Source organism: Ambystoma mexicanum, chromosome 9 (genome assembly GCF_040938575.1).
Source record: "Ambystoma mexicanum isolate Mex_15411 chromosome 9, UKY_AmexF1_1, whole genome shotgun sequence".
NCBI classification, from domain to species: domain Eukaryota; kingdom Metazoa; phylum Chordata; class Amphibia; order Caudata; family Ambystomatidae; genus Ambystoma; species Ambystoma mexicanum.
The window spans coordinates 654,527,332-654,551,008 of NC_090931.1; the positions used below are offsets into that span (position 1 = coordinate 654,527,332).

Here is a 23,677-nt window from a genome sequence, read left to right on the forward strand (position 1 = left end):
CCAATGATGCCCCCTCATACGTCAATAACTGTGTCACCCAAAAAAGGTCAACTAGATCCCTCAGATCAGGCTCCAGCACACACACCTATTCGTCCCAAGGTTCAAGAGGTCCAGGCCAGGGGGTGCCAGCTACCCAGTAGCTGCACCCAAGATCTGGAACTCCCTTCCTATGCACATTAGAAATGAGCCTTCCCACCAACGCTTTAAGAGTCTTAACAAAACATGGCTATTCAATCAATTCTAACCAGTATCGCTGTAATGCTGGGCCGATATTGTAACTATCTTGTCTCCTGAACTGTGTTGACTGTATGACAACAAATTATGCAACCAATCCTGCCTGTATTGTAACTTCCGCTGGAACCAGACAAGCACTCCTATGTAACCTACGCCGTGATATCTCTGGGTTTGGGCATATAACAAATGCTATAAATAAATAAATTAATAAAACTTGTAGGTATGTCGTTTTAGATTAGCATGTATAGCCACACCCACAAGCAAATCACACGCACACACAATTTAACACTTGGAAAACAATGATGCTACCTTTGACACACTAACCTGTTAGCAGATTACTGCATGTTGCCAGGTACAGGCAGGGTCCCCTTACAGTCATTAGTACTGTCATATACAACACTACTGTGGGTGTGCACTAACACATCATACCACTCACACACAATTCCATGCTCGGAGGCACAGTGTTGAAATCTCAGTGTCATACACACATATACAGCATCTGATGGTCACCTCACATTTTGGGCTATTTTGGCAAAAAGGCTTCTTCCTGGGATGTGTCTGTGGACTTTGAACTCTGAACCCAGAAGCTCTATTTCCGTGTGTGGCTACATCCACATAGGACCCCTGGCTGCAAGACGCTGTACCAGATTGAACCTGGTGTCCATTGGTAAGCGAAACCCCTTTGCCCTCAGAAATTAAGGAAAAGCTGCTACCAACAGGTATAGTGCCCACAGCTCGCTATGCACAGTCACTCGAATGGAGAAAACAAGGTAGAGGGTGTACGTTGATCCTGAGGGATTTGGGGTCCACCAGCGGCACACATAGTATTCACATCCATGATGAGTCTTTAAATTGGATCTCAATGGGAATATCTTCATAAACCAGGTTTGGAGAAAGTGTGATTGTCCAGGGCCCTCTCACCAGTGTGACTGATCCGGACTTTCAGTTCACAACACGAAGCACCTTGTCTCTTACGAAATGTAGCGACGACTGTACTACTCACCCTTCATTCAGACACGTCACCAGCCATCGTGTTTTCCTCATAGGTCTTTAACTGCTTGGTTTTGATGGAGGGTAAAGGACTAGACCTCTGAAAGCCGAGGAGCACGTTGAGGGTGTGGGGTGGGGGAAGACAGGTGCACAGGCGGGGCAGAACATGGCAATTCTTTAAGGAAACAACTCTTATCTTGTACTGAGCTGCTCTGGCCCATTCAGTATTCTGTTTGCATGGAGTGTACCATAATACAGACAAAGTGTAGATATCTCACAACGTGAGTAACTAGGTTTTTCTCTCTGCCACCAGCTTTGTAGTTTGTCCTCTCTGTTGCCCTCCTCTGGTGTCTCCTTTATACTGGTTATTTCCCCCTGTCCACTGCCCTAGAGTTGGACCCATTTCTGCTCTGTGATCTCTCTCTCCAATCTCCTCTTTTTTGACGCGTCTTCTTTTTCCCCTCACTCTTTCTCTCTTGCATTCCAGTGTGGCCTCTTTCACTCTGCTGTACTCCAGCGTGTCCTCTCTCTCCCTCTTTGTCTTTCTCTCTTTCCTGTCCTCCATTGTGGCTTCTTTCTCCTCTGCCCTTCATTGTAGCCACACCTACTTGTCCCTTGAGCTCCTCTGTGGTGTCTCTATCCCGCCTTCCACTATGACCTCACTTCCACTCTATTTGCAGGTGATCTATGACCTGGGAATCCCCTTCATCACCATCCTTATTGTCTGGGCCTCTTGTGCTGGCCTCGTCTTCTTCAACTGCTTCTTCAACTGGCCCTTGGAGCCCTTCCCGGGCCCAGAGGACATGGACTACACGTAAGTGGTTCTCCCTGTTAACTGGCTACTGACAACATGTACATGCATCTGCCCCTCCTGTGAACACCTGTGAGGTTTGGGGCAATCCCACAGTTCACATGTCAACTGGGAACAAACAGGCACTTGCATATGAGCTATTTCAGCCCCATCTGATATGTAACACACCTAAGCTAAGTCTTGCCTTTTTTGTAGTGGGCTTATGTTCTCAGGTTTGTCCATAGACTGCATAGTTGGAGCAACAATATTGATCAAAATATTCAAATGAAATAAAGTGCACACTAGGAATTTTCAGCAAACTAAAATTACAATAATGATTTGCGCACTTAGCGCTAAAGTCCGGAAAATGTTGTCAGGCAGGACTGAATGATGAAATGCAAAAGTGGCAGATAAAAACACAAGGGAATGCATGGAAATATACAAGTGCTTAAGAAAGACTTGGTATAACTCGAGAAACGCTGCACCCCCTGAGTGACACAAGAGGCCAGAAGACTTCTTGGATTCTCGTTCCATTGTTTCAAAAATAGCTAAAGGTCGAGACAACTGTAGATGCGGCTATCATTAGATGGCAAAACTAATTAGCTGTAGATATAGCAATGTGGCCAGACGACTGGCTGATACCGTCTTTCCAGTACCACTATAAAACTCATAATCTTTTTGGGAGGGATTTCCCCTGAAATAGACATGCTTTCCCTCAGTTGAAGGACCGTTCCGGTGATTGTCAGAAAGATCCCCAAAAGCTCTGAATCCCTTTTACCTCATAAGGGGAGCCAGCCCTTTCTGGAATGAGGCACGCTGATAGGGTAGTTTTCATAAAGTCCTACTGATAGTAAAAATTTAGTAAGCTATGCCAGTGGTTTGTAGATCCCCCCCAACTCTTAGCATCAGTCTGTACTAAGAAAGGACCTTGATAGAGTGGCAGAGCAGCCGGGCTTATCTTAAGAGGAAGATGTGAGCTGTAGGTAAGTACACTGATCCCAGTTAAACATGCACGACAAAGAAGCACTTACACTTATAATGTATATAAAATGATATATTTATTAGATTTACACCAGAATCACTTTAAATACCTCATACGTTTACACTAGAACATTTTTGAATACTTTAGGTTATACTTCAAAGGACACTTTCACTTTTGTGTTTGTTCGCGGTTGTTGCAACATTAAAAAGGGAAAAGACAACTCTATTGTATTATCAGTAATCATGCGCACATGAGGTTCTTAGCAAATTTACGGTAAGGCAATTACTCCTCAAACACGTACAAGAAAGTAAATTGAAGGAGGGAAAAGGCTTAGTTAGAATAACACTAGTCTGGTTAAAGGTTCTAGAGAGGGTTTTTTCGCACAGCAAGTCTTTTAAGTCCCAAAAACGTAACCATAACTAAAGGCAGTTCGGAGAGGGCTCAAAGTCTTGACAAGCAGCAGAATACCAAAAGTTCCTGTGGATTTATTCAAGCCTTTAGTCTTTTTGAAGCAGCAAGTTAATAACTAACGATGGGACTTGAGGAAGGGACAGAAGCAGCGGCTTGAGTCAGAGGTAAGAGGGGGTTGCCCTGCACACCTCTATGTGCACCCCAATGCTCTGGAGCGACTTTCTGGAACCAGATGAGCAATACCTTTTCCCCACAGTACCGTAGGTTAGAAGAAAATATTTGTGCTGGATGCTCCGCGATGTTGCAGCTCTGGGCCCGACCTCTGGATTCCTTGGTCTGATGACTGAAGGCCAGACAATGGACGGGATCTCTCACCAGCAGTCTGAAGGGAGGATCTGGGGCACGACTTTCAACAACTTCTTAGTTCACTCTGCAGTTTTGCAGCCTTTTCTGCAGCAGCAACAAAGGACGCAGATCGCCCGGCCAATCTTCTTCACTTCCTGCAGTCCCACACTCTGATGAGAGGGTCAGGGCGAGTTGGATCAGATCTCTGGAGTGTTCTTGTGGGATCAGCAAAGATTTGGATGGATTCAGCATTTCCACGACAATGCACTCGAAATGGGCAGCAGGTCCACAGCTCTAGAAACTCCTAGGACCTCGGGAGATGGCTCAATTCAGAGTTCATCTTGGGACTGGTTGTTCCCACCAGCCAAAGGGAAGGAGTCGTCCTCTTCAGAGATCCTCTGTCGCACTGTCAGGACAGCAGTGGTTGCTTCACCTACAAGTTCTCAACTGGCTACCACTGTCAGACAACTGGGCTGGTAGAGAGGTTTAACAGAACAATAAAGAGCATGATTGGAGCTTTGGAAGAACCACTTAGGAGAAAGTGGGACCTTCCTCTGTCATGCCTTCTATTTGCCTATAGAGAAGTTCCTCAAGCTGGAGTGGGCTTTAGCCCCTTTGAGCTACTTTATAGTTATCCTGTCAGAGGCCATTTGGCCCTGATCAAGGAGGGTCTGGAGAGTGCTCCTTCCCTCAAGCCACTATGGATTACTGACTGTGCTGGACCTCGGATAGAGGATGGCACAAATTATGACACAGGCTACTAAGAATTTGAAAGCTGGTCAAGCATTGGCATAACCAGAAGGCAAACATGGTGGAGTTTATTCCAGGCCAACAAGTTCTAATAATGGTCCCAGTAAGACAGAGGGTCTTATAGGACAAATGGGCAGGACCTTTTAAAGTTGTGGGAAAACTTGGAGAGGTCAACTATTTGGTAGACTTGTGCAAACCGCCTGAAGGCTTATGTTTCCAGACCAGAGATATGGGCTTTGCTCTTAGCTTCTGATCAAGAAGAAGAAGAAGAAGAGGGGAGTGAGCCACTCACAGAACTTCTTTGGGGACACCCTTCCCATGGGTCAGTAGAAAGGGTAACACTACTATTCTGACAGTGCAGCAACAGAAGGACTGCAGGAATCTGTTAACTCACTTTGCTCCTCTGTTCTCACTTACACCAGGCTTAACCCCTTAGGGCCAACATGACATTGACAATGGTGATAGTGTACCTGTTAAAAGCAGGTGCTACAGAATGTCAGATAATGTGAGGAATCACAAAAATGAAGAGGTCAAGAAGTGGCGTGACCTTGGAGTGATTGAACATTCCATAAGTCCATGGGCTAGTCCAGTTATGTGAGTACCAAAGGTAGGAACTAAAGAGCGTAGATTCTGTGTGGATTATAGAGCAGTAAATGCAGTTACCAAGACTGATGCCCATCCCTTGCCAAGGACAGATGAGCTGGTGGATTCCTCAGTACGTTTGACCGGACACGTGGTTATTTTTGCAGATTGCCATGACTGGCCAGTCCAAGGAGAAGACAGCATTCTCAACTCCAGAAGGATTGTACCAGTTTAAGGTCATGCCCTTTGGCTTAAATAATGCACCTCCCACATTCCAGAGAATGGTTAACCATGTTCTGAATGGGCTAGAGAACTTCTGCATGGCATACTTGGATGACATAGCAGTGTTCAGCCCTACCTGGGAAGAACATCTTGACCACCTGGGGTATGTGTTGCAGGCCCTTCAACAGGCCACTCTGACCAACTTGGTATTTACTTGCTTTGATGTCCAGAGTAAAGTGGTCTACCTGGGTCATGAGGTAGGAGGAGGGGAGATCAAGCCCTTACCCAGCAAAGTACAGGCTGTACAAGACGGGGCCACTCCAACTACTCAAACTCAAGTAAGAGCCTTGTTAGGACTTACTGGTTACTACAGGAACTTCATTGAGAACTATGGGACCATTGCTTCTCCTCTGAACACCATATCCTCTCCCAAGTATCCTAAAAAGGGCAGGTGGAATGAGGACTGTGAAAAAGCCTTCGAGGGGCTGAAAGATGCCCCCTGTAAAGCTCCACTGCTTAGAGCTCCAGATTACACTCAAGCCTGCTTAGTCCAAACTGATGCTTTCAACACAGGGATATGAGCATTGTTTAGCCAATTTGATAGCAAAGGCAGGAAGCACCCCATCTGTTTTATTAGTAGAAAATGAAAAGGTGGGCAACCATTGAATGTGAATGTTTTTCTATTGTGTGGGCCCTGAAGAAATGCAGACCATACCTCTATGGAACTACTTTCAAGATTCAAACTGACCACCAAACCTAAAGGTGGCTGATACAGATAAAAGGAGAAAACCCAAAATTGATCAGGTGGTCCATAAGCCTACAAAGCTTTGACTTCACTATTGAGCACAGGTCAGGTACCCAACATAAGTATGCTGATGGTCTCTCCAGAAAGTATGACCGGCTGGATCAAGAGAGCCATCCAGGAATGGATTACATCCTCATGTCCCTAGTCTTGCGAGTGTTCGGATGTATCATGTTTATGCTTCATTCCCTCTCCTAGTGAGACCCTCCGCACTTTTTGCTGGACTTCTGGACCTTTTTCTTTAAATCCTGAATGAGTGGAGCCTTGTTCCACTCATTCATTCTCATTCTTATGGGCTCTGTCATTTGGAATTATTCTTTGTATTCTACCTGTACTATGGACCCCCTGTGGGAGCTGGTCCTATTCGGGCACTCTGCCAGACAAAGGACAAGGGGGTGGAAAACTACTCCCCCCACTTCCTGCCTGCCCAGACACTCTGGAGCCCAGGCGGGGACACCCAACGGTTCCCGCCAAAGGCAAAACACATACACAGGCCACCCTCTTCCAGGACGGTAGTAGAAGGGCTGATAAAGAACCACCATGCTAGTAATGGTGAAAAAAGAAGGGAGGCCCCAAGTTGGTACTAGGGTGCCCATATAGTGCACCACTAAGACATAGCCTGCGGTATACAAATTACACAATAGTTGGTAGAACACGTCCAATGCCACCAGCCATGAATAGGAGATTGTCTATGTGACTAAAAAGTCACAGCGGCAGAGAGAAGGGGATACTAGGTATCCCTTTGGCGCTCCACATAAGGTGGTGTGTGCAAATCTCTTAGACTATAGAGTTTTGGGAGAGATCAAGAACTGTAGGTACTTGAGGGTATAGAAAAAAGGATCTTAAAGGAGGGCTCTAAGGGTCTCCAGCAACCCTGCCCATAGGGAGCTGTGTGCTGCAAATAGAAAAATACAGATGCCTTTAAGAGCTATGAAGCAGACAGACTCCATAGTACAGGTAGAATGCAAACAATTTCCCAAAGACAGAGCCCACAAGAATGAATGAGTGGAAAAAGCCTCCACTCATTCAGGATTTAAAGAACATGGTCCAGAAGTTCAGCAAAGAGTGCTAGGGCTCTCACTAGGAGAGAGGATGAAGCATACACATGATAAATCTCTCTAACACACGCTGCTTGCTTAATTTGGTGGCATCTCTTGCTGCCCCAAAACTTCCATCATCTTTTTTAAAACAAATTGTGCATAGGATTTTATGACCTAAAGTCTTTGTGCTGCTTGTGCATTTACCTTTTCTAATGTCTTTCCTTTGCTCTAGCCCTTAGACTGCCATTCCCTGATGGGCCATTGTGGCTAATCCTGCAGACAGCCAGAATGCAGCCAGGTTTTAACCTGCCTGACATTTTAGATATCAGCAAAGTTATCCCAGAAGCCAGAAAGTGCGGCCTCTTAAGACCACGGTCGGACTGGGGCATACAGTTGTCTCAGGCACCAATGAAACAGTGGCCTACAGTTGCAAATGGCAATGTATTCTTTTGTGACAGACTGTTTGACTAGTACCCAAGGTGGATGTTTTTGATAAAATGTGATGCAAATTGTGCATTAAAAAAATATATACTACTAGCCGCATGGTAAAGTAGATTATCAAACTGGCCCACATAGGCCAAGAAAGTGGCCCACTTTGACCAAAAAAACTGGCCCACACTAGCATTTTGTGTTTTTCGTTTGGGCATTGCCCTGTTGCGCTATAGGCCAGTCCTAGCATGCTTAAGACAGGAGGAATAACTGCTTGTGTCAACAATATACAGTGACCTGCTCCTGCTTCCTTTCATCTCTCTTGGCTTTCTGGTCCTGTCAACATACCTCTTCGCTTACTGGCTCTCTCTAGTGACTGATTCATCCCATCTCCTTCCTCTTCTCTATTCTACTTTTCTAATGGACTGCATCCAACGGCTCCCTTCTCAGACCCACTGTTGTCTTTTCAGGGTGAAGATTAAGTTCAGCTGGCTGGGCTTTGATCACAAGATCACAGGGAAGCAGTTCTACAAGCAGGTAACGACGGTGGGCCGGCGGCTGAGTGTGGGCAGCTCCATGAAGAACCCAAAGGAGCTGGCGGCTCTGCAAGATGGCAGCAAGTTGTGTCTCTCTACGGTGGATCTGGAGGTGAAGTGTGAGGGACAGAGTACAGGTAAGGAAATCTGCGGTGAGCATCCATGCACATCCCCCACCGTAAATAACCACTCCCACCACTGTGCACATCCAGAAACACACACATCCCTACATGATCAGTAACTAGGGCCCTTTAAGGTGGACCAGGGAACAGGACCTACATCCTAAGCAAACTACATTTGCTTCCACTCCAAGCCAGGATACTGTTCAAGACTGCATGTATCATCTACAAAGCAGTCACGAGTAGCACCCCAGCGTACCTGGTGGCTAAGCTCCACATATCTCGTGGCACATGCTCCACGTGCAGGAAATCAACCAACCAGTTTGAATCACAACTCGTCCGCAAAAAGAGGACCTGCAAACAATCCTTCTCTTGTCTTGTCACCCACCCTCTGGAACTCAATCCTGGTGTCATTTCAGAATGCCCTGACAATTCTCCAATTTCGCAAATCTCTCAAAACATGTCTTTTAGCAACAACACTTGACCAAGGACTAATTCCAATGGACACACTTACCAACGCACAGACCTCGAAGTACAGTGCTACTGTGCTACTGTTAAAAGATAACATTTCAAACGATGGCTACCCACACTCTGTACAGCACTCCGCTGCCCTCGAGATAGGCCTGCGCTTTAAACAATAAAATAATAAATACAAATAAATGTGTGTGTGTGTATGTTTGAGGGACAATCTGGGTAATGTTTGAGGGATTGTTTTGGGATACTCTAGGCATGGGCAAAATGTGCACTCGCCAATAGCTATTGGCTAATAATTGACTCTTGGCGAGTAAGACAAGTTGTGCTGTGTGTATGAGCAGCTTTTTATGGCCGGCTAGTAGCTTTTAACCTGAAAATCCCCTCCCGCTAACCCCGCTTGAGGGATTGGTTTTGAATGTTTGATTAATTGTTGGAATCTTTGCGGGCCTACTTTTGGGGTGTTGGCAATGCTTGAAGGTTTGCTAGTGAGGTCTATTTTGAGATGCTTTATGCTTGAACTTAGCTCTCGGTGTGCTTTCCCCCGCACCCTGCAGAGACGCCATCCTTTATGAAGAGTGTATTCAGCCCTATCCTGCTGCTCAGCCTGATCACCATGTGCATCACTCAGCTCCGCCTCATCTTTTACATGGGCGCCATGAACAACATCCTGGAGTTCCTCGTGGACGGGGACCTGGAGACGGGTAGGTTGCGCTTGCGGACCTCCTGTGTTCGGTGTCATTCTTCCTCTGTCTACCTGCTGTGTTTCGAAGCGGTTCTCTCTGCTTCTTTCTATATTTATTCTGTCTCGTGGCGGCAGATTTTGCCGGTCTCTATACTCCTTCTGTCTCGGGCCATTGCACGTCAGATCTTCCCTGTGGAGTTTGATATCAGTATAGGCTTTGCTCGTGTTTGCTGCACATGCCTGCTTAGGAACGTTTCAGACATCATTTTAAACTTGATCAGAAATGTTCGGCATTTGTTGGAATTATTTTGTTCATAATTCACTATGTTGCATGATTCCGTTCCGATCACACAACTATGTGTTTTTTCCAATACAGTATCATGGTGTTATCAAAAAATGAAACGTGTTGGTCTTGCACAAATTGATGTATTGCATTTTAGGGGTCATTACGAGTTCCCGGGTCTGGGTAAGATGCTGGTAATTCCGGCTGTGGCAATTTTTCTGGACCGGGGAAGTACAAGTTTGCCAGTGGGGGCAGTGATCTGCTGGCAGTTCAGGCCCCTACCGGCAAATAAATGCCAGAATCCCCAGCACCGGTAGTACCGGTGCCAGTGATTCTGGTATTCCCATCCCAATGGTAACTTACCGTAGGGCAGTCTCCCGGCATTCCGGCGGGATAGCGGGAAACTCGTAATGAGCCCCAAAGAATTTTCTTCAGGTGCAGCTCTGTTGGACCGTGCTGTTGTGGGCCAAGCATATGCAACTATATCGTTGGCAGTGGTCCTCGCCTCTCAACATGACTGCATGTTTGAGCCACAACAGGGTGTTGGAAAGGGGTGGAGCTTGAAGAAGAGCCTTTGTCTCGAAAAATGTAGTGCATGCAATTACTTGCAGGTGTGAGCATTTAACATGTGTTTAAAGCCAACATTTTGAACACTGGCAAGTTTAAAAAATAAAATAAAAGCATGGTGTTATTTTGATGAAACACTTTTCACGCACCATAATACATTCTGCAGAATTAGTTGCAATGAATATAGAAAATTGCTGCAAGCATTTGATGAGAAGCGCGAAAGTGCTAAGCATGCGCGCACAGCAAACATGAGGCAAGCCTAGAATGATATCAAATTCCATATCAAAGTGACTTTGCATTCCTTGCACACAGCAGAATGCCAGATGAATGCATAGGCACAAGCTTGCTCTCGAATGACACACGTGTATCTACCCAGTGTAAGAGCAGCCACCACTCTCTGTTTCTGATTAATAATCCCCAGGACCGAGATTTCTCTTTTCCTCCTCCCTGCACTGATTCAAAACGGGGTTCGCAGTTTGTATACTCACGCAGCATCTGCCAGAATGCACACATGTCCTGTCTCTAGTAGCCAGTACGCTATGCAGAGCCGGCCTTAGCGGTGGCAGCGCCCTGGGCAGCAAAACAAACTGGCACCCCTGCACGCCACTTGTCATGCGGCGGGGTGGGGGGGGGGGTAATGAGGGGTGCAACATTTTTCAATAGGCGCCGATGCGAAAGCATCAGCTCCCTATTGTTACGAAATGCTCCCCACTCCCGAGAGCAGGGCGTATTTAATTTCAATAGGGCGCCTGCCGCACCTTCTGCCACCACGCCAGCTTGGGGAGACCTTGAAAGACTCTTCGGAGCAAGCATGGGGGGGGGGGGGAGAATGTTGCCCAGGCACTCGCCCGGGCCGCCCTGTGGGGTCGAATGTTGCCCAGGCAGTCGACCGGGCTGCCCTGTGGGGGCGAATGCCGCCCAGGCAGTCGACCGGGCTGCCCTGTGGGGGCGAATGCCGCCCAGGCAGTCGCCCGGGCGGCCCCGCCCTAAGGCCGGTCTGACGCTGTGCCTGTATTTCCTTTGTTCCATGGCTGCAGTGTGAACCTGGCTGTCACTTTATCGGCCTTATTTCCCCTCCTGTCCCTAGCGGACCTTTATCCAAGCGTTGTCTGGGGGCAGCTGTCTTCGCCTTTCTCTGCACCTGTCCTTACCAGGGAAGTGGTTTCTGCGCGTCTCTGTTTAGAGCAGCGACCTTTGCCTGCTTGTATACCTGTTCTACCTCCCGGCAGCAGACCCTGGGTTCGTTAACTATGCTTTATCGCAGGGCAGGAGTTTCTGCTGCCTCATGGCAGCAGCCCGACACACTGTGTAGCTCTACCTCGGTGCAGCGGTAACTGCCTGCTAAAATACTCCAGTGCTGTTCAGGACCTCTGTGCTGGCACATGGAACCGCTACTGATGATACCGGCGCTGAGCGTTTGAACTGTCTGTTGGGCAGCCTCGGGCTGCACGAGTATTTTTAGTCCTTGGTTTCATCGGCCAAACAGAAAGATTAAGTTCCTTGACTGTTTACGCCTTAAAAATATCCTGATTGCAAAACAGCCGAAGAAGCAGAAATGAAGGATTGAGCCAGAACCAGTCTGGACTAGTGTAAGCTGGAGCCGGAGCCATGAGTCAAAAGCGCATTTATGAAAAGGGCGGGAGAAGGAGGGCGAGGGGGCGGGGGTTGATGCAGGAGGGCGCAGAGACAGACCGGAGGAGGGAGGTGGAGGTCCCCGGGCGGGGAAGAGATGGCGAGAGAACCGTGCAGGGCAGGAAAGCAGGAGATGGAGAGGCGAGGACGGGATGGAAAAGCAGAGGGACCGGAAGGAGGGGGGGGATAGGGTGAAGCAAAGTAGGGGGAGAGTTGAGTTACAGTATAAGGCATCTATAAGAAAAGTTGGTAGGCAGGGTACTGATGAGAGACAGGGCTGCCGACTTCCTTGCACTTCTCAACGCAAATCCTCCTGCTCCTATGTGGGCGTTTGTGTAACACTTGCAGGGACCTTGTGTGTCCTCACCTGGGAGTGCCTTTTTTGTTCTTCTGAGCCTCCTAAGTCCAGATGTGGGCTGCAGGTGTAAAAGCAGGCGTATCCTCTTAAGAGCCTAGGTATGATATAATAAGGCCTTTATAACGCGCCTTTACACAAGTGTTTTAAGTTGCTGCATGGGAGGGGAAACAGAGGGAAGAGACAACGATCCTACTAGGCCAAGTGTTATTCAGATCGCACAAGTGCAGGGGAAGGGGGACGAGGAAAAGTGCGGAGGGGGTGGGGACCATGCAGTACATGGGATAATAGAATAAATGAAAGCAATATGAGAAGTGTGGCCAGCTGGTGGCAAGTGCAGGGGTAAGTGCAGACATCAGGTGTCAAGTGCTGGTAGGGGACTGTAGGGATACAGAAAACAGTCCCGAAGTGCGGGGATTGCCAGGGAGGCAGTACAGGTGTGAAACTGGTGGGGGAGGGGACCTGGGCCCGAGATCAGAGGGTGGCCTGGAAGTGGGGCAGGGTGGTGCAAGTCTTCCTGAGGCTGCACGTGTTCCTGCCGACGCATGCAGCGAGAGCTCATAGGCTTCCTGTTGGGTCCGCATGTGCAGATCTTGCGGGAGGACGGGTGCGCCGCCCGTGCCAGCTCTCCCTCTTTCTGTCTCTGCGATGTTGCAATTGTGGGAACGGAGCTGCTGATCTTGGCAGCACGAGCTCCACTTCCTCAACTCTCTGGCCCTTTTGCATCACCACTGGTAACACATTTGCAAGGACATTGCACATGCTGACGAAAATGGGCAAACGAGTTCAAGGACCGTCAGTCACAGCTGCTGAAAGAGGGGTGGGGTGGGGGCCTAACTCTACCAGTATAAGCCATGCAGGATCTAGAGTAGGGTTCTATGCCTCAGGTCGGATATTCAGGGTACCTCTCATTAAAATTCATGAGCTAACTTTGCATACAATGATTCTAAACGTCTGCGAAGCCTGGAGTAGGACAACCATGATCCAGGGGTTAGGGGTCAAGAGAGCTATTATTCTGTGGTCAGTGGTCAAAGAAGAGAAGCTGAGTCCTGAGGTCTAGGGCGCCCTGAGGATAAGCGTCTGGTAGACTTGTGTCCTGCAGTCAGGGGTCAAAGACTTCCTGCATCATTTGGCAATGGAGGGGGGCGGGGTCTGCATCCTTGGCTTAGCAGCAAAGGAGGCTCTATATCCTGGGACCAAGGGCGCTCTTTCCTCAGGTCTGGGATGAGAGATCATGCTAAGATCATGCCTTAACCGTGCTCCGTGCCCTAAAGCCGGTGGCCAGAGGCTTTTAAGGTCCAGCACACGGGAAGACGTGATTTGCAAGCTTCTGAAAGCCATTGCTTAGGTCAGTTCAATCACCACCCAGAGTTCATTCTAAAACGCGTGCTGAAGCACAGGCCGCAGATTCCAAGAGCTGTCACTCAAAACAAAGCTGCCCCTCAAGGAGAAAGTAAAGGCCTGGAAATGATGAGAGCAGGAGCCCTTCTCCAAAGCTTAGCGGGGGTGGGGTCCACTGTAATCGGAAATCCCCACAATGCACCCTGTAAGGATGCCCATGTGGCGGGAGAACCACTGCATGCAGCCTTTTCAGTTCTCATTTGTTAAATGGTTCTGGTCCCTACCCCGCGTGGCTGCCAGAGGTCCCTTCACCCTGTAGGTATCCTGTGCTCCGACTGGGAGCATTCTATCCAGCGGATCAATCCCTTGCAGCCCAGGGCATTCTCCGAGCCAGATGTGCGCTAGATCCAGGTGCTTGGAATCGGATGTTTCAGTTGTTAAGAAGGGCCTCAACATTGGGCGTGCCTGTGACGAGGCCTCTGTGCGGCATCGACCCGCACCCACAATATCTCTTCCAGTGCACACCATCTATTCATCTCTTTCTTATAAACCAGGATGGGGCAGGGAGGGGGGTTCTGGAATCCGGATCCCCCCATCGTTTAGGAAATGTTTGTGAATTTGCATCACCCGCCAAGGAGGCCTAGAGGGAGGACAGCTCGCATCCACAATTCCTACAGGGAGGATTTGGGAACAAGGAGAAGAGGGCGATGGAAGGATCTGCCATAGCCTTAGCCCCTTTCACCTAATAGCCGCCCATCCAAACCCTTCACGATGCAAACTTACCGCAGCAGTGCCCTCCCAGTCAGAGGACTGTGGGGTGACGTGCCTGACATGCCACGCGTCATTCTTCATTCGCTGCTCACACACAGGCTGGATGCTGTGGCTCTTACGGGAGCAGCTCTGAGAGCCGGCCAATAGCAAGCACGACTTGCCGAACAGGCGCGTGTCAGGGTGTCTTAGCGTCGCTCATTGGTGGCTAGGCTGACTTCCTGGGAGCACGGTTCTGTTTCATCCGGCAGATAGGCTTTGCTTGACCATATCTACTTCTGCCGCTCTCCACCACTCCTTTCCAGCCCGGTTACTGCAGCAGCCACTGCATTTTGGCAGCAGCAAGTGTTCTCAATGTATCCGCCCTGGAGGGCCTCCTGAGCCGCCTGTCTGTCTTGGGAGGCCTTCCTGAGGTGTATGTGTGCCTGTCTTCACAGGGCTCCTGTAATGTTTCTGATTGTGCTCTCTTTTATTTCTTGCTCCCATGGCGGCGTTCCTCGCTCACTGCTGCTGGCGCAGTGATGGGCACGGGTAAGCGGGGTCACAGACTCCTAACCTGCTAATGTTGCCTGACAGTGCCCGCCCCTGTAGTTTGCATGCTCCATTAACACTGTCAGTAGGCCGCATAGTGACCGACTAGGGTGTGTCCTGTAGTTTGCATGCTCGTGTTAATGTTGTCAGTCTGTTTGTGGATGTTCACTGAAACAATGGGGCCTCCATAGTCTAACTCTGGCTCTCCCACAGTGCCTAGAAGTTGCCTTGTATTAGGGTTATTCCCTGCTCACACAGTAACTGGGAAACGAGCTCTGCCGATTGGTGGGAAGACTTGCCCAGGGCTGTAAAATGGAACCTTCAAGGGACTGGGATATGGCACTGCCAGGGGAACTGCTTTCCACTCCAAGGACTGGGGCAGGCGTTCTGCTAGGGACTGCTCCCCAGGAACTGAGAGTCATTGGTAAGACGCATCCTGCTAACAAGTGGGGCGTTTACTGTGATGTGGGGGTGCTCATGATTGTTTTCAGGGATTGGGGAGCAACACTATCAGATTGGGATAATAGGCCTTGCCTGTGAATGAGGCATGGCCTCATCGGGCAGAAGGTGAGGGGGCTGTTCAGGGTCATGGGGGAATGGGCCTTTCCAGAGTGTGGGAAAGGTCACCACTATGTGGGTCTTGCATTAGACAAGGGGGGGTGCAGGCCTGGCCAGCAAGAGGAGGATGGGCCTTGCCTGGGGCTGGAGGCGGGTGGGGCGGTGTTCAGGTGACAATGGTTCCTGGTCCCTTCCAGGGACAGGCCATGGGTATGGGTACTTTTATGAATGTGGGGTGGGATTTTGCCAGAGACTAGCGAGGAAGGCGCGTTCAGTGAGTGTGTGGTAGGCCATGAAAGGACGCGGGAAAGGCAGTGTTGCCAGAGTCAGTGGATGGGAATAGCGACAAGCCCTACCAGTTACTGGAGGTCTGGGTACTTCCCTGGGCAAGGAGATGGGACCTTTAATCACCACGGGATACGCTGTGCCACTGATGAACAGGGTGGTGGGGTAAGGATCCTGCCCATGAGCGTGGAGCGGGTACTTCTACTCACTGAGGGCTGAACCCTCACTGTGACTTAGAGAGACTGGTCCGGGTACTAGTGCCTGCCCCTACCCTGGACAACAGACCAGCGTTGTTGGGTGAACAGTTACTAGAGGGTGTACCCCACTTTTGCCGACGTACACTTTTGCCGAATGACTTTTAACCTCATTTTTTACCACATTTTTTGCCGAAAATGCAGATAGTAAGTTGGGGAAAGGTGTATAGACAGAGGGCTTGGGGGGCATAAGGGGGAGCGTGCTCCCACCTCGCATTTTCTGTTAAGAAAAAATGTTAAAATCAGTTAAAGGAAATGGGCAAAAATGTAGGGCGGTAAAACAAAAAATCGGTGAACATTCCTAGAACCTTCTAAAGACTTATCCATGTATATTCTGGGCTGGAGGGGTGTCGAACACTGTACTCACTGGTCGCCATTTTCCCCACAGTGAGTCTGTACACGTCCATCTTCGGCGTCCTGCAGCTGCTCTGTCTGCTCACGGCCCCGGTGATTGGTTACATCATGGACTGGAAGCTGAAGGAATGCGACGACGGACCGGAAGAGTCTGACGAGAAAGACGCCAGCTCGTAGGTTCAACGCAAGCTGTGCAGCTCAAACATGGCGACGGGGGCTGCCATGGGCCTGGGGGAGGAGGGTTCCTACTGCAGCCATTGCCATAGCGAGAGTTGAGGTTGGGCCCTGTAAGGGCTTGTGGAAGGAAGACTGTCCTGGCAAAGAGAGATGGGCAAGGTCAGCGATCTAGAGGGGTGGTCTCCAGGCGGTGGATTTGTCGGGGATCCAGAAGCACCAGGCTCAGGGGATGCCGGAGAATATCATATATATCTCATAAATAAATAAATAAAATGCAGCACAGGGGAGTGTCACGAGAACTGTTGGGTATCATGTGTGCGCTGGGAGGTGTCAGAGGTAAGGGCGTGGTGCACCGTGCATGTGGAGTGTCACAAGAAGAGTGGGGGAGAAATGGGGCAGCTGGGGACGCTATAAAGAGATGTGGTGGGGTGGCAGAGGCATGGCACTGTGGCACCCAGTAGGGACAGATTGACAAGCTGAGGGTGCTGCTATGCCTCCCCAGGCCCTTTCCCTCTCCCAAGGTTGCATGATGTGGTCTTCTCTCTGCAGCTGTTAATGCTCTATTTATTGTTCCCTTTCCAGTGGAGAAAAGAAACCAAAAAGACGGGACCGGCAAATCCAGAAGATCACCAACGCCACCAGAGCCTTTGCTTTCACCAACCTGCTGCTGGTGGGCTTCGGAGTCACGTGTCTGGTTAATAATCTACCTTTGCAGGTGAGGGATCGACAGAAGATGGATGCCTACTGGGGGCGTGGCGGGAAAGTAACGCGTAAGCGTAGAATGGCAGGGCACTTGAGGGGGGAGGAAGGTCAGGGGCTCAGAGTGAGTGGGTTCAGCAAAGGGGGTGAATGGCATGTGGAGCAGAGAGAGCATGGATTGTGATGTGGGGGGAGAGGTACGGGGCATGTGGTATGGCAGAGGGTATAACGTTTATTCATCAACAGTCATTTTTTCCATGGGGTTTTTCAGAGTTTATTTTTTGGGAGACAAAAAAACGATCAAAAAATATATGGGGGGTGTGGGCAAGGGTATATAACAGGTTGGGCTGCTTTAGGAAATAGTGTAAAATAGATATAGGGGAGGGGTGGGAACGGGGAGGGGTGGGAACCCCCCAAAAATACAATTTTCGATGACAAAAAATGGGGAAAAATCCCATTGGAAAAAAAGACTGGCGATGAATGAACATAGAACCAAGATGGGTTGGCATATGAGAGTGCCATGTGGTGTGGACAGACGCATGCAAGCCTCTTGATAAGGCCATAGGGATGCAAGGGCAGATGGGAGCAGTGCGTGATTGTGTGTGCAGAGGTTTGCAGTGTGTGTGGTTTGTGGGCAAGGGATCCTAGGTGCCTGTTGCCTTCTACGGTGCAGGGAAAGTGGTGGCGCGGGCAGAGGTGTGCAGGGCACCTAGTGCAGGGAGACGGGTGCAAGTCACGTCGTAGGACAGGTGCACACCGGCATGTTGTGCAAGCAAAATGGTGCATGACAAGTGGTTTGTGCGCATGGCAGATAATGTGGACAACCGTTGTACATATATTGAAATAGTAAATACATGTTACACCGAATGCATTTGTGTAATCAATGCCACACTCGCAATGGGATAAACCCCCAATTATTTAAGAGGAAAATGTATGCCATCATTCAAAAAATGGTATAAAAAACGATTTTGAAAACGGTACAGGGTACATGGTGTGGGCAGAGGGGTACGGAGCACACACGGTCAGGGAGTTAAAGAACGCATGGTGTGTGCAGAGCATGTAGTCCGAGCAGGAGGGTGTAAGGCACATGCTGTGTGTACACAGGACTGTATGGCACGTAGTATGGTTTGGGTGGCGCTGGACGTGTGAGCAGAGGGAAACTAGTGGTGGGTGTGTGGTGTTGGCAGAGGTTGTGCTGGGCTAATGGTTTGGTGAGAGGGTTGTGGGAAATGTGGTGTGAGCAGGGCGTGAGAGATGTCCGGCTGCAGGCCACATGGGGATAGGTGCAGGGCAGATAGTCGACTGCTTCAATCGAGTGATGAGTTGTTTGGAAGAAGGCAGAGATCAAGAGTCACAAAGCACATTGGTGTGCAGCTTAACTTGGGCAAGTGCTGGGCTGCATTACCCTGCCCTTGCATGAGCATCTTGGCATAGCACACGAACTGCTTTAGGGGGTATTGGTTGGCACAGGACTGCTTGCTATTACGCATGGGGTAAGCCACTTGGCACAGACCTGGTCATGAGCTGGTTGTCACTTGCCACGAGACGTGCAGTGAGCTATGAGTCTCGGTGCATGTCATGGAGCACAGGCCTAAGGTGGATTTTGAAATGTGGAGTTGAACAAAAGGTGGCAGGGTTTGGGATGGCACTGGCTGGTGATAGATGACCTGGGTGACCCGGGGGTGGGCACAGGAGACTGGCAGGTGGTGGGATTGCTGGACGAGCTTGAAGCTGCAATGTGTTCTTGCAGGCATTATGGGGGTTAGGCCTCCCAGGGGGCGTGGTGGCGTTGTGCCCTGTTGATGTTAGAAGATGGGGGGCACTGTATGGCTGGGAGTAGGCATTGGGGGCTGTCAGGCGCAGGCAGGGCTAGGTAGACTGGCATGGGCTCTGGGTACCACATGGCGGCAGCATTGGATGGACTGCAGATGGGCACGGGGGGCTCACAGCTTGCTGGAGTGGCAGAGGAGGGCAGCGTGACTGCTAGTGCGGAGCTGACGAGGTGGGGTGGTGGTGGTGGTGGTGGTGGTGGCTGAGCTGCATGAGCTTTGGGGCTAGTTGATGGTAGCAGAGCTATAGGTGCTGGGGCGGCTAGGCAGTGGGGCTCGTAGTTGGTAGAGCTTCATGGGCTGCAGTAAGCAACAGGGCTGTTAAGTGCTGGAAGGGCTTTAGGGCTGAGGTTGGTCTGGCAGGTGGTGGGAGTGGTGCCTGCTAATGTGTTTGAGAGCTGCATGGGTTAGGGTGGCGCGGAGGCTGGTAGGTTTGGGAGATTTGCAAGTCCTTGTGTGGGATTGAAGATGGGGGTGAGAGAGCTGTGTGGGTTGGTTGGGCAGTGGAGCTGGTAGGCTGTGGGACACCCATACGCAGTGGGGTGGGTATTAAGGCTTGTAGATTATAGGGGCTCGAGAAGGATTGAGGTGGCATTGTGAATGGTAAGGGACATGGGAGTTGAATGGGTTTGGGTGGGAATTGGGGTGACTGACATTTCGGGGAGAGCTGTATGGGATGGTCAATTGAATTGGTGTGAGAACTTTGCAGTTGTATGAAGGCTACTTTACTTGCTTAAAGGAGCAGGAGGTGTGGGTTCTGCAAACAGACTGAAATCCATGTGTCACTGGGGAGAGGGGCCGTAGCAGGCGCCCCAAAGTGCCTGTACCTCGGATGAGGGAGAAGGGGGAGCATTGCCACAGAGGTGGACGGGGGTGTCAGTGTCAAATGACTCCACATAGGAGGGAGGAGGGGGTGGACATTGGGGCTTTGGGGGATGTGATGGTGTTAAGCAGATGCCACAGAGGTGATGGGGGTGGGGGGCAGTTGCCATGGTGTAAGGGTAGTTGGTGCCAGGAAAAAGTGCCACGAAGGAGGATTGGGATGGAAACAGCACATGCCAGGCAGAGCTGGCAGCCGGTTATGTAGAGAGGATGCACGCCACACAGGAGGAAGGAGGGGGCTGGGGAGAGTGTGGCACAGAGGAGAGAGAGAGGGGATACGGGAGTAGGTGGCATAGAAGAAAGTGATGTAAGTAGGTGAATTGAGGGAGGGGCGAGGGGGGCAGATGCCATGGAGAGGAAGAGGCAGCAAGTACAGCCGTGAAGGTTCACGGGAAGGAGGGGGGGTTTGGGGGGCTGGGCTGAGAAGTGGAGCACATGCCACAGAGGGGATGTACGTTGGGGTGGTGGCAGGTGGAACACGGGAGGTGGCGTTTGTTGGGCGATCATGCGCTAGGAATGAGTAGTAAGTGGGGCAGGTGTCTGCATGACTAGGGCGGGCGCCAGAGCTGGCAGGAAAGTGACTGATCCCCTTGCCTTGCTCTTTCTTTCAGATTCTCTCCTTCATCCTGCACACAATCGTGAGAGGATTCATCCACTCTGCTGTCGGAGGACTCTATGCGGCTGTGTAAGTCTGCAATTGTTTCAGATCACCCCGGGGGAGTGTACCCAAGCTGGGGGAGGGGGGGTTGCCAGGTGGGAAAAGTGGCATGGGCGTGGCCCACAGCCCTGTGAGCCAAATCACAGAAATTAATTCAGTGCCGCCTCGAGGACTTGCACAGACTACCCAGTGTGCTGTGATTGGAGCCTGATAACTTGCCCATAAGAAAAGGAGCCTGCTACCAGGCCTGGAGCCCCCTATGTGCTGCAATCAGAGTCTGATAAGTTACAAGCCTCCTATTTATTTTATTTTATTTATTTGTAATTTTATTTATTTGTAATGTGCCGGTAGCTCGCAAGCTTCAGGGCCCTGTGACAAGAACACAAGGACAAACAAATGTTGGACCCAGACAGCATATGAAACACTTACCTGAAGATGTGTGTTTTCAGTTGTTTACGGAAGCACGGGTAATTCGCTTCCACTCTTATGTTGGCAGGGAGATTGTTCCACTTTCCCGCAACCACAATAGGCAAGGATTTTAACCAACAGCACGCTAGCTTCTAAGCTAACTTCTAAGCGTGCTGTTGGTTCAGCATTCTACCTCAGTTTTTGGAGCCGGCCATCTTTTCCCATGTGTTGCTGATGGCTGTTACTGGAAATTGGAGCATGGTGACTTGCTCGTTTCTCCCATGAGCGTTGAAAATGAATACTGCCCTCTTGTGTATAAGCCTGGAAGTGTTTTAGTGTGGGGGAGCCATGCAGGGTGTGACAGGTGACAGTAATGACAGTGCCATAATAAGGAGGCCAAACAAGAGGTAAGGTGGAAAGAATTTGACCACAAGCTTTATTGTATCATGATCTAAAGTGCAAAGAAAGCCAACCAACCAAATGATAAAACATTATAAAAAACATAACACAAATATTTTGGGGAACAGGGGATCAGGTGAGCGGGGACCCTACTCCCACGTAGGGCCAACTCGAGGCTGATCCCTGCCGCCTTTCATTCAAAAAGCTTGTGACATTCTGTGGACCCAGCGTGTGAGCTGCCTTCGGTTTCTCTTCTTTGCTTTTTAATTAACATTCATACTGCATTCTTTATACACAAGATGGCTCCATTGATTCGCCAATGGCATTCGTGTCTTCCAAAGTTTCTTACAATATACAGTCTTCATTTAATATTTATATGAACTCCTTTTTGGGATTGGCCGTCCCATGCATTCTGGAGAGGCATTTTGCCTTTCCCCACTGTTGTGCACTTTTTCCTCATTTTGAGGAATATGTCGGCATTCCTTTTCCTCTATGATCCATTTGGGATTTGGACCCTTGAGAAGTGTTAATAATGTTCCCCTTAGGGGTGGATTCCAGAGCTAAGGCTTTCATCAAACTTATTTCAAGTTTATTCTTGAGGATTTTACTGATAGTGCCTCCTATTTCATCACCATTTATAAGTCAATAGTATAACTGTTTAGTAGGAGGTTTTAATTAATGTCACGCTGCTCCAGTCGATGCAGGTGCAGGGAACAGATGACTGGGAGCGGCCTAGCCCTCCACAGATATAGGCCAAAACTGGCCTGAGGGCAAGGCAGCCCACCTTTGTCTCCTGCCCCTGTCACCTCCTTGCCGTTTGGGCGCCCAGGAGTTTGGGTCCCTATTGTTGCTGGGTCCTGCTGGCCCACCCTAAACCTCTGCATGCTAAATGGGCCTGGAAGGTGCTGCCCATGATCGGACGCACAACAGAGCCCACTTCCCATCTGATGCCCCTGGGCCTTCCACCTCCTGAGGGCCCATGTCTATGAGTGCTGCCATTTTTAGCGGGTTGATTGTAGGTTGGTCATGTAGAATACTTGGGTTTCATTTTTTTTGTTGCAGGCGAATCTGTTTTATTTGCATGCTTTACATGGCCCGCCACCGCCATCTAGTGGCTTAGTTGAGTATTATGCAGTCTTTACTATAGACGTGTACAGTGGGACAGGACCGACCATTCAGTAATGGAATAGGATACTTGTATGACATGTACTTGCTACCAACAATGCTTCTTTTTGTTGTTGCTTTTATTGTATATGTGGTTAGCAGAACCAACCTTTATACATAAAAGGAATAATAATAAAATTGCAAACATATAATCTATCTGAGTGTACAGTTCAAGTACCTCCAATAACATTATGACGACCGGACAGCACTAACAGTAACATGCATCCCAATTTACAGACCCTAAAAATTGTTAATACTTCATATTATATGCAATCATCGGTCCTTATGAAAGGTCCCCATAAAGAGTTACAAATTACTTCATTTCTAACAATATGTCCCATAAACCTTATTGTTTTAAAAATATTGGTGAGCGGGCATTGCCCGATGCCTCCAAAGTCACCCAGACGTCATTACATACCCTTATATTTGTTTAAGCCATTCTGTACTACATCACTCATGCATCTTCAATACAGTTTGATCTAACAACATCCTTTAATATCGAGGGTATACTCATGGATTTATAGATAAGGTGCTTGTGCAATATGTATTATGTATATATTTTTTGTGTGTTCTTTTTTAACATTTATAAAATGCACAAAGAAGCCCTTGGGCATCGTGGCGCTGTTACATGAAAGGCTTGCTTGGTTCCACATGAATGACAGCCTGTCTGTGGTCCGTGGGTTACAGAGAACCGAATAAGACAGAACAGATAGCGGTACAAAGTATACTGTTACAGAGGAGATATGCACTGTTGGGTGGCGTTGCCCCGTGAGGGAGACGCGCACGCGGCGACGTGACGTGGCACGTCGCCGCGTGCGTCTTAAATAAACGGGGCGTTCCTGGCCGCGTCAGAGCGACCGGGGAGCCCGAAGCACACAGACGTGTCTGGTCTGAGTCTGTGGGTGGAGGGGCTCACGGGCACGCATGGGGGCACCCAGAGACCCCCAACAGTGGCGACGAGTGTTGGATGCCCGGGCCCGGCGGTGAGAGCGATCCCGGATAATTTTTCTCCGACGACGAAACATGCGCGGATGTTTCGTCTCACGCTGTGGCCGCGGACCATACACGCGGCTGGCGGCCATCTTGCGCACGTGGCTGAGGAACTTCCGAAAGCTCCGGTTTGGAGTCGGAAGGCCATCCAAGCC

General features: G+C 49.6%; 1 protein-coding gene across 3 annotated transcripts in view; it reads left to right on the forward strand.

Annotated features, from left to right (window-relative positions):
• Nucleotides 1-23,677, forward strand: part of SLC43A2 (solute carrier family 43 member 2) — a 179,212-nt gene that overhangs the window by 121,443 nt on the left and 34,092 nt on the right. For all 3 annotated transcript variants that reach the window (XM_069615412.1, XM_069615413.1, XM_069615414.1), the window contains 6 exons: nucleotides 1,905-2,038; nucleotides 8,048-8,250; nucleotides 9,261-9,407; nucleotides 16,351-16,489; nucleotides 17,076-17,208; nucleotides 20,515-20,588. In XM_069615412.1, coding sequence (XP_069471513.1) covers nucleotides 1,905-2,038; nucleotides 8,048-8,250; nucleotides 9,261-9,407; nucleotides 16,351-16,489; nucleotides 17,076-17,208; nucleotides 20,515-20,588 — 830 coding nt within the window. The remainder of the gene's footprint in view (nucleotides 1-1,904; nucleotides 2,039-8,047; nucleotides 8,251-9,260; nucleotides 9,408-16,350; nucleotides 16,490-17,075; nucleotides 17,209-20,514; nucleotides 20,589-23,677) is intronic.